The sequence below is a fragment of the Orycteropus afer genome, unplaced genomic scaffold, assembly GCF_000298275.1.
Source record: "Orycteropus afer afer isolate SDZICR_OR568_19922 unplaced genomic scaffold, OryAfe1.0 scaffold00106, whole genome shotgun sequence".
In the NCBI taxonomy this organism is placed as follows: Eukaryota; Metazoa; Chordata; class Mammalia; order Tubulidentata; family Orycteropodidae; genus Orycteropus; species Orycteropus afer.
Window position 1 is genome coordinate 6,108,600 of NW_006921693.1, and position 15,982 is coordinate 6,124,581.

Here is a 15,982-nt window from a genome sequence, read left to right on the forward strand (position 1 = left end):
AGGCTCCTCCAGGCATGTGGGTAGGAGAACCTCACCAGGGTCTGGAATCTGCTGGAATCCTCTCCAACCCCGGGGCCATGGCCATCACACAGATTCTCAACTCCTCTTCATCACGTTGGCATTTTGTCAGTTGCAGTAATAATCGTACTCGTGGAAGGTTCTGGATCATGGGGATTATCCTTGGGAACAGGGATGTTGTTTCCAGTCAGAAAATTAGGGAGAGTTGTCTGTATGGCCCTTTTTCTTTTTTTGTTCATGTATCTGCTTCCCACATCCACCTTTTCACTTTAGCAAAGAGGTCAGCATTTGGGTCCAGGTTTTCAAGCAACTGAAGCGCTCAATTTACTTTAGAAAACTAAATGTGTACGGCAGTTATTTTGAAACAAACACAAAACCAAACCCACTGCTGTCAAGTTAATTTTGACTCATAGGGAACAGCCTGTAGGATGGAGTAAAACTGCCCCATAAGGTTTGCAAACCTGTAATTTTTATGGGAGGAGACTGCACATTTTTTTCCATCAACACGGATGGAGAGTTTGAACTTCCAAACTTTCAGTTAGCAGCGGAGCACTTAATCACTGCACCACCAGGAAAGTGAACATCTGTGAGTGAACACCTGAGAATGATAAGAGCAGCAAATTAGGTGTAGCAACACTGTATGCAGTACATATCACTAACAACAAGATGCACAAAAACCCAAACAAACAAAACCCAAGAACAGACGGTCCTAAGTGCAGTTCATCTGAACTGGAATGTGTTGAAAGTCGGGAACCACCTGCTCTAGTGTCTCTGAGTTGAGCGCTGCCTCCTCACCCTCTCTTCTTACCCTTTGTCTCCACTCAGCCACTGCGTCCACAGGAACGTTTCCCTGACTGCAGGACTGGGCATGGGCCCTCCATGAGATGCCCTCTGCTGCCAGTGTTTCACCCCTGCTGAGTTCATCAGCTTGTAATGATCTCTGTGTGTGATTATTTGATTAAAAAGCCGTCAAACTCTATGCTTCATTTGAGTAGAGATTTTAGTGTACTTTTGTATCTCCAGCAAGGATCATGGTACCTGGAATGACAGTGGTGCTCAATGATGATCTGTCTATTGAATGAATATTAAATGGCCTCAGGTGGGAAGCCAATTCCACAGTTGCCATTTGTGTGTTTGACCAGGGAAAGAGAAAGAGAAAGAAAGGTGTCAATTGTTTCAACTAGAGACACAGTCGGATAGACTGTTCTGTGGGGTGTTTTGTTGTGTCGTTGTTGCTGGTATTAACTTTGCTTTGCTTTGTTTGGGGAAAAGGATTGAAATGTTGTAAAAAATATAATGTAAAACATCCTGAAATAGATTTAAACTCTAAGAAAAACTGTAAGCTGTTTAGAGACTAAATTTAAATTAGTCTTATTTAAGAACACAAGTAGGAGATCATGTAATTTCTTGGGAAATGGGCTTTCTGCCTTTTTTTATTTCTAAATTGTAACATCTTTAGGACCAGGGCTGCACAATGGGACCTAGAACATTATTTTATTTAGGTTTTCTTTACATTTAGGGCAGACCATGAGTGATAGCCTATGTATAGAACTCCAGACACAGCTGAATCCAAAATTACCACTTCTTCTCACACATTCCTTATGACGTCATCTGATCTGATAGTGCTTCGTATATTTCTGCTAAGGGCTTTGCAGCATTTCAACATCTTTTGACATCAAACAACAGTTAATGCACTCTCTTTAACCTGGAAGGATGTTTAGATTTTTTGTTGTTGCTACTGCTGTTTTTAGTATGGATTGGAAGAATGTGCACTGTATTGTAAAGAGTTTAAATATCTTTTTTTTTTTTTTTGGTTTGGAAGCCAGCAGAGAGTATAATACCTCAATTCCAAATTCACCTTGGAATTATGCTGTTATTTTCCTTTTTAAGCAACATCACAGATGTAAGCTGTGCTTATCCTTAAACTTTATTCATGAAACACATTTTTTTCACCAGGTACCTTCCTTGAGTGACTCATAATTGGGAGATAAAACAGTATCTTAGGGAGCTACTAGAATCCAAAGCCCATGGTGGCAGGACCATCTAATCTCTGCTGTATCCCCACTGCCCAGTACATAGCAGACATTGTAATATATTTTTAAATGAATGAACACATTTAATATTATATTAATTTATTCAACTTTTTATGTGAAAAATAATGCACTTATTTTAGAAGTTTTAGGAAATATATAAAAATGTTACTGAAAACAAATGATATGACCACTTAAAGATAATCATTATTAACATTTTGGCATATTCCTCCATACATGTTTTCTATGCGTATATCTATTTTATTTTGGGAGGCACAAAATTGGATATACTATGCACAGTTTTCTAACCTATATATTCTTTTTTTGAAAAATTCAGTTTATTGAAATATAATTTATTTACAGTGAAATACACAAAACTAAAGTGACATGGGTCAATGCATATTTTTTTTTTTGCAGTGTTCCCTCCCCTCCCTTCCCTCTCTTGATACCAACAAAGAAAGTTTCCTTCCATATATAAACCTTTTCTTGACTTTTTACAATAATGAACCAATACTATATTTGTCCTTCCGTGATTGCCTTATTTCACTCAGTATAATGTCCTCCAAGTTCATCCATGTTATGTGATGTTTTGCAGATTCTACATTATTCTTTAGGGTTGCTTAGTATTCCATTGTGTGTATGTACTATAGTTTGGTTAGCCATTCTTCTGTTGATGGGCACGTACATTGTTTCCATGTTTTTGCTATTGTGAGCAGTGCTGCGATGAACATGGGTGTGCATATATCTGTTCTTGTCCTGGCTTTCACTTCTTTAGGATCCCTAGTAATGGGATTGCTGGGTCAAATGGTATTTCTAATTCCAGCTTTTTAAGGAATGGCCATACTGCTTCCCACAGTGGTTGTATCATTTTAGTCCCACCAGCAATGTATGAGAGTCCCAATCTCTCCACATCCTCATCAGCATTTGTTATTTTCTGTCTTGGCATTAGTGCTGGGGTGAGATGGTATCTCATTGTTGTTTTGATTTGTTTCTCTCTGATGGCTAATGATTGTGAGCATTTCTTCAAGTATTTGCTGGCCACCTGAATATCTTCATTGGTGAAGTGTCTATTCACGTCTGCTGCCCATTTTTCAATTGGATTGTTAATCTTTTTGTTGTTGAAGTGTCGGAGTTTTCTATAAATTTTAGAGATAAGTCCCTCGTCAGATATGTAATTATCGACAAGTATGAATTTGTTGCTGTCATTTTGTTATATGTTTTTTCATGGTGTTGATTTCTTTGTTCCATATAATTTTCTGTGCTGAACTTGTTTTGTTTATGAACCATGTTATCACTTTCTTCATTGCTATTGTTTTAGTATTTGCTAAATATTTGTGCTGGTCCTCTTTTTAATTTTGATGTGAAGGTTTATCATTTTTCTTTGAGGTTACCCTGTGATTTATAATTTTCTTCCCAAGTCTAGAACAGTCCATTCTATCTTGTAGTTGTCTTGACTTCCCTACCATTTAGAAGTTCTGTAACTATACAATTTTTTCCCTCTTTTTGGTTTGCCATTGCCTTCATTTGTCAGTTGATGTCTCTGGTTCCCTGTTTACAATCTTGTAGGCTTATTTACTTTGGATACTTCTATAACTGAGTTGGTTTCTGGGTTATGTCATCATGTGTGTTAATGGTCAGTTGTTGTTTGCTGTTGTTGGTTCTCTGTCCAAAGGACTCCCTTTGGCATCTCTTGTAAGGCTGGTCTGGTTTTAACAAATTCCCTTAATTTCTGCTTATTTGGAAATGGAAATGTCCTTATTTCACCATCATATTTGAGGGACAATTTTGCTGGATTTATAATTCTTGGTTGGAAATTTTTTCTTTCAGGGTTTTATATATACCATTCCATTGTCTTCTTGCCTTCATAGTTTCTGCTGAGAAATCCAAGCTTAGTCTTATTGGTTGCCCCTTGTAGGTAACTTTTCATTTTCCCCATGCTGCTTTCAGGATTCTTTCTTTGTCTTTGGTTTTGGTGAGTCTGATGATGATATGTCTTGATGATTTTCTTTTGGGGTTCATTGGACTTCTTGAACGGATATGTTCTCATCTTTTATCATACCAGGAAAATTCTCTTCCAACAAATCTTCAACAATTTTCTCTGTGGTTTTATTTCTCTTCTTGTTCTGGAATTCTGATTACACGTAGGTTATTCCTTTTGATGGTATCCCACATGAACCTTAGAGTTTCTTCATTTTGTTTTGATCTTTTTTTTCTGATTGATCCCTTTCCAAAGAAGTATTGAGGTATTTACCTTCAATCTCACTAATTCTGTCTTCCATTGATTCAATTATACTCCTTTGCCTGTTCAATGTGTTACCTATTTCTGAAAATTTAGTATTAATCTTCTGGATTTCTACCAGTAGATTTTGTATCATTTCTAATTTTTCATTTATTTTGTCATGTTGTTCTTGTATTGTCTTTTGAAATTGTTCTAGGGTTTTCTCTGTGTTTTCCTCAATTTTGTCAGTGTTTTCCTTGATTTGTCTCTCAATCTGTTGAAGGTACCTAAATATAATTCTTTTGAATTCCTTATCAGGTAGTTCCAATGCTGCATGTTCCTCAGGGATGTGTTTTTGGGTTTGCATCAGGTCCCTTGTTTCTCCTGTTTTACCTTGCTTCTTTGTGTGGACTGTGATGCTCTGTTGTTTCTGAGGCATTGTGACATTTTTGTGTTTACATTTAATTGGTGATTGTATGTTGGAGTGACTTGCCCATGATTTTTGTTTTCTTTGTATGTTATCTACATAAGCAGGGTACTGTGCTGTGCTCCTCTATTTGCTAGTTGGCAGCACTTATACACTCACCACCTGTCTCCTTTCCCATTGCTAGCCTCCCATATGTCCCTGCTTACCTTGGCAAATGGAGCCTATTCTTAGGTCCCCGGAATCTGAATGAGAATCTACCACTTTAAAATCCAAAATATCTGCCACATGTAAAAATTCAAAATGGCTGCACCCTCGGTCACTTTAAATATCCAAAATGGCTACCGCTTGTGAACATTCAAAATGGCTGCACCCTTGGTCACTTTAAATATTCAAAATGGCTGCACCCTCTGGACAGCACAAAGTCCACAGCTCAGGTTGTCTCCCTCCTTGTGGTTTCCCTTCCTAGTCATAGGCCACCAACACCATCATCCCTGCAGCCCTTGGTGACCAGAACTGATATTTAGATCAATTCTCAAGTCCTAACACCACTTGGAAATATTCAGGCTGTTGGTCACATCATAGTAGCTGGCAGTTCACTGATCTGACCATCTCCATACTCACTGTTTTCATTCAGGTTTTTCCACTAGTTGGTGCCTAATCCATTTCTGTATACTTCCTTTCAAAGCTCAAGGCTCCAGGATTATCTTTGGCATCTCTGTCAATTGGTTTCTCTCTTCTTTGTTGAAGAGGGTCTGTGTAGCTTGTCTGCCTATTCCGCCATCTTACTGGAAATCCTATGTATTCGTTTTTACATAGAATATATTCAAGATATATATTCCATGGTGTCAAGTATTTTTCAACATCATTATTGATGGCTATGCATTAAACCACAATAAGAACAATCTATAGTTCACATAACCAATCCCACAACAAAACATTGCTAACACATTAAATGCTCTGTTTTAAAATTGGCTACATTTGGTTACAAAGAGCATGATGGTTCCTAGGGAATGAGCACCTGGGGCCAGAATGTGATGAACGTCTAAAACCACACAGAAGGACTTTCCATGTGAAAGTCAATATCTTTCCCTTTCAAAGAGTTTCATCTGTGCACAGCTAGCCAAAGAAATAATAGCCCAGGATTTTAACGTCAAGAGAGGCACCCCAACCCAGCTTCCCCTCACCACTGAATGACCCTTGATGATAGAAGAAATGGCTGTCATATTTATTTATGAGGCCAAACATTATATCTTGGAATTGACATCAAACATTCCAGAAATTCCTTTGGTTTCTAATTTTCACTAAAAAGTCATCCTCTCACTTCAGCACCCTGTCCTTGGAGGGAGTCAGATCTAGTCTGTATTACTTGAAGATCAGAATGTTTCATTTCTAGAAATACCAGCCTCTTAGGACAAGTATATAGGACATTGTTTCTAAGACTGCTTTTGAAATTAGATTGTGCTTGCAACTCCTGATGGGGCAATGGGGTTGCCACATATGGCAGCCAGGCTAAGTCTGAATAGTGCCCAGGATGGCCGTTCATATCATCAGAGCCAGATTTAAGCATGTGAGGGCCCTAAACACTGATAATCTGTGGGGCCCTCTCCTATGCTTACATGAATTCAAATGGGATATGTGATATATATGTGTGTGTGTGTGTGTGTGTGTATAAATATATATGTATTTATGTATGTATGTTTATATATGTATACATACACACATACACCCCTGTGTGTGTGTCTTCACTATCCATGATGTAAGTTATTTTTAAACATGACTACAGTATTAGTGATTGAACACAAAAGTGGTATATTGCCAATATAGTGGCATGAGATATACTGGACTAAAAAATTTTTAGTGGATGCAGGATACTAAGATTTTTACTATATAGCACATTTCCCACAGAAAGAAGATTCCACAGATTCTACTACAAAGAAAATGAGTCAGTGAACTTAGTTGTTTCAATGGTTAATGTAAAATTCTGTTTTCTTCCCACAATGAAAAACTGACTTTTACCAATTTGGCTTTAACCAGCTCATATTTCAATTCTAATGCTCGTTTGACAATAAACGTTATAATTATAAGTGAACAAATTAAAAGTTATAATAAGAGAAAATTTAATGATTGGAAAAGAAATATTACAACAAATTATTATATTTTATTTTCATCCCTAACATGTTACAATTTAAAACATTTCTTTCTATTCTTTGCTCTCACAAATTCCTCAATAATTCCATCACAAGTAAGCTGCTGAAAGATATCTATTTCCATCATAATAAGGACCATGAATCGAGTCTTTCTTGAGTCATTGTACGCTGAGAGTTTTTGAGTCTCTTTAGGGATGAAAATGAGTGTTCCATTGTGCAGTTCATAATCATCACAGTTAGGAATATGCATAAAGCAATTTCAACAGTGGGAAATGCATATTCTATTTTATCTTCCATAATGGAATCATACATGAGTAAAATTTGTCTTTCCTGAATCTGTAAACTTACTTCTTATGTAAGAATGAAATTGTCACACTTTTTCTTAAAGGTTTGTATTTAAGTCATCAGGATAAGCCTACACTAATTAATTGGATGCCTTCATTCCTTACCAGGTATATCCACATTGTTTAAGAAGGAAAATCTGTTTGAAAGAATTTCATAAACTTTCACCCTTTGTTTCATGGAAGATTCAAATGTGTCAGTGATGGTATAATATGTGGTTAAGTGAGTTGATCTCTGGCACTCAACCCTTCTGGACCACTTCCATCATTTACTTCTTTCTGCCTAATGCTTCTGCAGTGGTGACCTGCTTGATAATCAGTATTTGGCAATATTTGTTTTGCTGTCTTTTCAAAATCTTCTCTTAAATTATGTAAATAGTCTGTTAACGAGTGGTAGAGATAGTACATGTCTTCAAATTTCTTCTGAATCTTGGAGAGCTTGACTGATCCAATGAAAATCCTGCAATACATTATTCCACATAACCACCATAAACACATACACTGGTGTTTGCATTTTTCTGACAATGCTTTTAGTTCCTCTTTTGATATCTTTTTTTTTTTGTGTGTGTGTCTAGTCTTCAGCAATATTTTCTAAGACATCTAGCATCTGAGTGTACAATTCCAGAATTGTGCTAGTTGCTATAGCATGTTCTTCTCAGTACATTAGAAAGGCATTTTAATACTCGACCATTGCCTAAATATGCTTTAAGAACTGCCTGTTGGTGAGTAGAGGCAGCAAAAAATGTGTAGCGTAACTGAGCAGTAGAGAAAAAAAAATCAACTGTTTCTGGGCAACAATCTACTGCACTATGTCCTACGAGATTAAATGAATGTACAGCAGATGGCACAAAATGAGATATTCATTACGTTCTAAAATTTTCTATTGCATGCCTTTAAACTGCCCTGACATCTTGGCAGCATTATCATAGGACTGGCTTCTGCACTTAAAAAAATCAATTTTGCAAACCTCACATAAATACTTAAGTACTTGGTTTGCAATTTCTTTGCCAGTATGACTTTTTCTGCTAGTAAATATGATAAATTGCTCGACAGATTTTCCATCTGTTGGAGATACATATCTTAAAACAATGCTTAGTCAATCTACATGAGAAAGATCAGGAATGGAATCTACAAACTGAAATATAGAGCTATACTTCACTGAAAATAATTGATCAAACTTTTTGCTTATTAAGTTTATTAATTCTTCACACGTTGTTTAGACATATATGATATGTTGTCCTTTCCTGTTACCACATTTTGAGATGTGACCTGCTACAAATGGATAAAAATGAGCAATCAGTTCAAATAAACCCCCCAAATCTCTATTTTGTGGGGACCCAAATACTTCATTTCTACCTCAAAAAGGTAGTTCATATTCAGTAATTGTTATAAGGACAACTACACATTGCAAAACTGCTTTCCAATAGTTACATTCTTTTTTAATTTGTGACTCTAGTTCATGAGTTAAGCCAAAACCATGTCTTTGGTTTAAAAATGACAAAAATGTAATTTCTGTAAATTGAACTGTTTTCATGTTTTTCGATCGGATTCGTGTTATGCCAATTGCTAAGTCTATCTATAGAAAATTGAGAATTAAATTATTTAGGGCTGAGTAGTTTGCAAACAAAACAATATACGGAAATGACTGATAGAAAATACAGTAGTCACTCCCTCTCATGATTTCCACTATTAACTTTGCACCCTAGAAATATATTTTGGCTATAGTACCTTGCTTTGTTTACCATCCAGAAATTTTTGACCCAAATTTTCAAATGGTGTGTATTAACAATCATTTGGCCCTATTTCAATCCCATAATTTACAGCATTTGAAGAAAAATTATTCCACAAAACAGGATCTGTATTTCTGTTATTTATAGGGTGCAAACCAAACTAAAACCAAACTCACTGCTGTCGAGTAGATTTGACTCATAGCGACCCCTCCTTGGATTTCTGAGGTGGTATCTCTACGGTAGTAGATTGCCCAGTCTTCCTTCCACGGAGTGGCTGGAAGGTTTATGCTGCCAGCCTTCTGATTAGCAATCAAATGCCTTAGGCACTATGCCACCAGAGCTCCCTTATGGGGTACAGGTGAGGCAATTTCAGATTTTAAAATACTTTCACTTTCTACATCTTTTCTTTCTTTCTTTTTAACTACAGTAAGGAATAGATGCAGAATGTGGAATAAATTCTGTTATGTAAGTATTGCTATTAGTAATTTCAACACTAGCAATATTAGTACACTTTGCACCCATTAAACTCAAGCATTCAGTGGAAGAAGTCTTTTCTGACTCACTGCATTTTAAAAAAGAATTAATTTTGAAATTGTCTTTCGAGATTCTCAACTTTTTTCCTTTTTATCTTCTGTGAGCTTTTGTTTTTCCACTCTACTTAGTTGTTGCTGTTTCATTATACCTGGATATAAAATTATGTCACTTTTTAAATTTAGTTCTACAGTAGCAAATAAATTCAAATAATTGAAAATAAATTAAATTTATAAAACAAGTAAAATTTATAAAATAACATTTATATTCAAATTTGGACGTTAATACAGAAATTTATATTTGAAAATCAGTGAGTGGAAAAAAATGATTTGGAACATGGAATTTTGTTCTTCAGGTTTGAGAGACTCAAAAAAAATATTACAGTCATCCCTCCGTATTCATGAGAGATTTGTTCGAGGATCCTAAAGTCTGTGGATGCTCAAGTCACTTACATAAAATAGCATAGTATTTGCATATATATAATATGTAACCTCCCATATACTTTAATCATCTCTAGATTACTTATAGTATCTAATACAACATAAATACCATTTAAATAGCATTTTATACTCCCTGTTAGCCTTTGAGGGATTGCTTTGACCACTTAATTGCTTTTTCCCCCCCTATTTTCTATCTGTGGTTGGTTGAATCCAGGGGTGCAGAACAGCAGATATGGTGGAGGGCAGACTGTACTTACAAGGCAGTCAGAAATAAGTTCATTCGTGGTCTGTCATAAGATGTTTGTTGGTGGTCCCTTCACAAGTGTTTTTCCTCTTGAAATAATACTTAAAAATGTGCACACGCACTTTTCCATCCTTTGATGCTATGTCTTCACAGTTCATTGAACTATTGCTGGTGCTCAACAGGGGCCAGAGCAGTCCAACAGAGCATGATGCAAATACAAAGGTATACTTGATCTAAAGATGCATTTGGGTGTGCCTTGCATAGGACAGGCCCATATGTCACTGTATTAATGTGGTCAATAAAAGAGAACTGAATGTGAAGTTACACCTGAGAAACCAAAAAATAAAACTCACTGCCGTCGAGTTGAATCCGACTCATAGCGACCCCTCCTTGGGTTTCTGAGGTGGTATCACTACGGAAGTAGATTGCCCAACCTTCCTTCCCAGGAGTGCCTGGTGGGTTTGAACTGCCAGCCTTCTGGTTAGCAAATTCCTGAGGCACAACACCACCTGAGCTCCTGGAGTCATACCCGATAGGTCCAATATGAAGAGGAAAATATAATTGTTATTAACATGTACAAAATTTATAAGATGTGCATTTGATTTCTTTGTGGAATTGTTTGACTCCCACATGTACTCATCAGAGATATGTACATAATTGATGTGACAATAGCACCACATCTTGAGGAACAAGTTTATTTTGCAAGTCATAACAACATCAATCAATTTCTTAAAAGAAAGAAGGGAAATAGATAATAAATAAAATTTATATAATTTTTATTCTGCAAATGTTCATTTATTTCCTGGAGGAATTAATTAATTTCCTTACATAGAGACGTGTAAGTATTCTGATAAAATATAAATGTAATGTTTGATAAATGCTCTTTGTTGCTTTCTTGGAAGATGAATTTGGAAACACTCATTGTTGCAAAACAGAAATGTATCTTGCATGATAAATATTGAATTTTGCATCCTTTAATGAGCCTAATACCTTGTTTATTAGCATATGCACAGCAATATCAAGTACTGTGTCCTGCACAACAGACAATAAAAAAGAAACACTCTCAATGTATAAATTAAAACTTTTCATGTTGGGTAAATATTAATATTTGTAGTGTATTTTGGACATCTGCTATGTTAGTATTATATTATTACTCATTGTTATGTTGTTGTTATGTGCCGTCAAGTCAAACCTGACTCATAGTGACCCCTCTTTGGGTTTCCGAGGCAGTATCACTAAGGAAGTAGATTGCCTCATCTTCCTTCTGAGGAGTGGCTGGTGGGTTTGAACCACCAGCCTTCTGGTTAGCAGTCAAATGCCTTAGGCACTATGCTACCAAAGCTCCTTATTACTCATTAGTGTTCTAATAAATGTGTGTTAGAGAGTCTGCATGTATGCCAAACGTATTTTAAAATCAAAGTTTTAAATATTACTGTTTACAAAACTTAGAACATAACTCTGTATGTAAATGCAAAAAACGCAAAATGCAACCACTGCTGTGGAATCAGATCTGACTCATAGCGACCCCTCCTTGGGTTTCCAAGGCAGTATCACTAGGGAAGTAGACTGCCCAACCTTCCTTTCAGGGAGTGGCTAGTGGGTTTGAACCACCAGCCTTCTGGTTAGCAGTCAAGTGCCTTAGGCACTCCACCACCAGAGCTCCTGTATGGAAATGCTATACAGTTAAAAAGTTACTTGATTGAATTCATTGCAGTGGTTGACTGACTTGAGTTCCTCACTTTTGTGCATCATCTGGGACTGGAGTTCCCATTGGTTGTTTGCCAGGATGTGTGCAAGACAAGATGTGTGTTAAATCTCTTGTGTTTATATCATGGCAAAGAGTACTGCTGACCCTTCTGACTGTAATTGCTGAGTAAGCAGATGTGGATGTACAAGATGGCTCTCTCAAAATGGATCAGAGACCTATTATCTGTTAATATAACCAGAGCTCTGGTAGCATAATGCCTAAGGCACTTGACTGCTAACCAGAAGGCTGGTGATTCAAACCCCCCAGCCACTCCTTAGAAGGAAGGTTGGGCAATCTACTTCCGTAGTGATACTGCCTTGGCAACCCAAGGAGGGGTCACTATGAGTCGACTCCAACCCGATAGCACATAACAACAACAACAACAACAGCCTTACGTAGTAGCCACTCATGTTGGATCCAATTGCACATTGGGTGAATGTAGCAAGAGTTAGACTCAACAGCTCAGAACCACTTCTTGTTTATTAGAAATTACTAAGTAGACTCCCAAGAGACCTGAGGAGATAAGGAGTTTCAATTACACAAAAGGGGACCATAAGAGACAGATGTCAATGTAAGTGTTCAAGCGGTAGGGGTCTCGTAGCTTAAACAACCTTGCATGTGGTTGCTCTTGTGACCCTGTGAAACTTTATTTCTGGACAGTACATTCTCACGCACTGGACCTGGTATCACTTCCATTTAGTGCCTTGACAGTTCCCTTCCACTGTAGCACTTGCTTTTCCTTGTGTCTGTCTGTTTGGCATCACTGGGCCTTTGTCTTGGACAACTGGTATCCCTGTCTTGTTGATGCCCTAACCACATGCTTACCTTGCTTACTGGGTAATCTGTCCCTGCATATCATGGTTTGTGGGAATGTTGTACTTGGTGGGGCCTCTGTATCTGGCTAAAGAGAATTCCTACTTGTAGCATGGAAATGAACACTCACACAATGATATTTCACACACCCCACAATATATCGTAAAATTCTCACTTCAAAATTGCCGTAAAGCTTAAATCAAAACAGATGCCTCCAGGAAATGCTCTAGGGAGCTCTGGTGGTGTAGTGCCTAAGGCACTTGACTGCTAACCAGAAGTCTGGCGGTTCAAACCCACCAGCCACTCCTTGGAAGGAAGGTTGGGCAGTCTACTTCTGTAGTGATCCTGCCTCAGAAACCCAAGGAGGGGTCACTATGAGTCAGATCCGACTCGACGGCACATAACCACATTAAATGGTCAACAAACATTGAGTTTGGTAGAAAACCACTAATATGTTATCTCTGTAGATGGGAATTTCAGCAATGAGGTATTTTCAGTGACTTATATGAAGTTTGCTTCAAGCACTTTCCCAGCCTGGATAAGAGCATTCATTCTGTAAACTGTGAAGATTAAACAAGGTCAAGATGTGGGGCACGTTAAATCTCTAGCAATTTGCTAAAATGTCTTCAGTCTATTTGCCATAAAATTTTACAAAAAGTATTTCTAATAAAATCTCAGACTCAAACTTCTCAGAGTAAAGCCTATTACATAAAGAAAAAATGATCTAAGTCGACTTGAGGTCACCTTTGATTATCTTGAGGGGAAGGAGTTTTTATTTCATGCTGCCTATGGGCAAAAACGTGACTTAAGGCTTTCAAATTTGAAATGTGGTGTCAGGGGTGGGGGTAGGGAGGGAATGCTGCTTCTCATCTCCTCCAAGAAGAGCTGATCTGTTCTTAGACACAAGGACCAGTCCCAGGCCCTTTGATACGATCCCCTTAGGCCCAGTGCAGTGCATGCATCCGGGACATGCTTCTAGATGTTTGCAGGTGAGGAAGAAGAAAGGATTAGTGAAAAGGGAGTTTGGGGTCCTCTCCAATCCTTTATGACCCCACAACAATCCTGCGGCTGATGGCTCCTGGCAAAGTATAGATGAAGAGGACCAGGAAGATGATGAGGATGATCAAGATGAAGCCGATGATAATATACTTTTTGTAGTTCTTCCAGATGAGGTGGTACAGGCACTTGAAGGGGCTCACAAACCAGGAGAAGGAGGTGTCTGGGCGGCTGAGGGGGAAGCGGGAGAAAACCAGTCAGGAAACCCAACAGTCAGGATTCTCAAGACCAGAGAGGAGTATTTCTGGCTCTCGCTTTGGGGGGACCCAGAGGCGAGGCCTAGGAATGAAGGAAGAAGACCATGTTCCTGAAGCAGAACAGTCCCATGTTGTGGACAATAATGATGCCTATATTGTTTTCAGGGTTGGTCTGGAGGAGGATAAGAGCCTAGTTAGAAGCCAGACAGAGACCTGACATCCTGCTGTGGATCCAGCTCTGACTGCTCAAGTCCCACCTTTTCCACGAAGTTTTACCACCCAGTTTGTAATGATTCCCTCACTCTGAATTCCTATCTCACCTATCACCTCACTTACTAACTCTTGGAACCTAACTTATTTGTCTTCTGTTGTTGTTGTTGTATGCTGTCGAGTTGGCCCTAACTCATAGCGACCCCTCCTTGGGTTTCTGAGGCAGTGTCACTACAGAAGTAGATTGCCTAACCTTCCTTCAAGGAGTGGCTGGTGGGTTTGAACTGCCAGCCTTCTGGTTAGCAGTCAAGTACCTTAGGCACTATGCTACCAGAGCTCCTTAGACTCTGTTAACTATTTTATGAGTCTCTGTGCTATTTTTGGGAGCTCTGGTGGTGTAGTGCCTAAGGCATTTGACTGCTAACCAGAAGGCTGGTAGTTCAAACGCACCAGCCACACCTTGGAAGGAAGGTTGGGCAATCTACTTCCATAGTGATACTGCCTCGGAAACCCAAGGATGGGTTGCTGTGAGTTGGATCCAACTCAATGGCAATGAGTTTGGTTTGGAGATTGTTATTTTTATATGTAGGGTAGACCTTTTGTTTTCTGCATTCTTTAAAGTATCTTTTTTAGTGCTAGGTACATATGGTAGGAGCTTAATAAACAATTATGAATTAATGAATAATTAAGCATCCATTATGTTCCTAACACCATGATAGATGAAATATAGGTACAGAGACAAAACTCTCATCTTGAGACATTTGGGGTCTAGGAGAGGAGAGGACAAATACAATTGAATGAGTCATTTTGTGTACATATTTCATATCTATCTATTCACCTAATTATCTATTTTAATCAATATATAACATAGATTTAATTGAATAGGGTAACTCTCCCTTTGAATAATTCTATTTCTGGGAATTTATTTTAAAGTAATTAGTTTAAAAAAGGAAGATGTGGTCATCATATAATAATAATGGATAAAAGAAGTAGATTGAATTTTCAACTGGTGGGGGGTGGGCACTGAGTCTATGAAATATTCCACAGCCATTAAAAATTCTAATTATGACTATTATGGCAACAAAATAGGAGCCCTAGTGGCACAGTTGCTGAAGTGCTAGGCTGCTAACCGATAGGTCAGAGGTTTGATCCCACCAGCCACTCTGTGGAAGAAAGATGTGGCAATCAGCTTCTGTAAAGATTTACAGATTCTAATACCAACCAATGTGTCCACAATACTTCATTGCCGTTAACACCAAACACCAGGCTACAGATAAACACATAAACACCTGAAAGGATCAGATGGGGGTCAGTGAACAGGAGTATACTCTAGACCCAGGAGAGATTCAGCTGAGGCTAATCTTGCACAGATGCCAGTGATACAAAATACCTGCAGTCCTTGCAGAGACAATAGAAGACAGACACAGAGTGGTCCCTCACAGACAACCAGACACTGTGGGAGAGAGATCCAATAGATCTACCATCTCAGGACCATAGTACTGGGGGGCACCAGACTCAATTGGCACAAAAATACATAAAAGCTTTGCTCCACATCCTACATTGGTGAGTAGTGACTGGGGTCTTAAAAGCTTTCAAGTGCCATCTAAGATGCAGCTAATGGTCTCCTAGCATTGGAAGCAAAGAAGAGTGTGGGAAAAAAAAGGGGCATTTGGAAGCAATCAGCCATAGGACACGATGGCCTTTGAGACCAGAGGAACTAGATGGTGCCTGGCTACCAATGCCAACCACTCAGGAAAGGATCAAATCTGGAGATCCTGGATAGAGTGGGAGAGAAAACGTGGAACAAAATCCAAAAACTCAATAATGACCAGA

The 15,982-nt window shown here is 38.2% G+C and overlaps 1 protein-coding gene across 1 annotated transcript in view; it reads right to left on the minus strand.

Annotated features, from left to right (window-relative positions):
* Positions 1-13,729: 13,729 nt before the first annotated feature.
* The window catches only part of FER1L6 (fer-1 like family member 6), a 139,479-nt gene continuing 137,226 nt past the window's right edge, over positions 13,730-15,982 (minus strand). Inside the window, 1 exon segment of the mRNA XM_007943427.1 lies at positions 13,730-13,913. Coding sequence (XP_007941618.1) covers positions 13,730-13,913 — 184 coding nt within the window.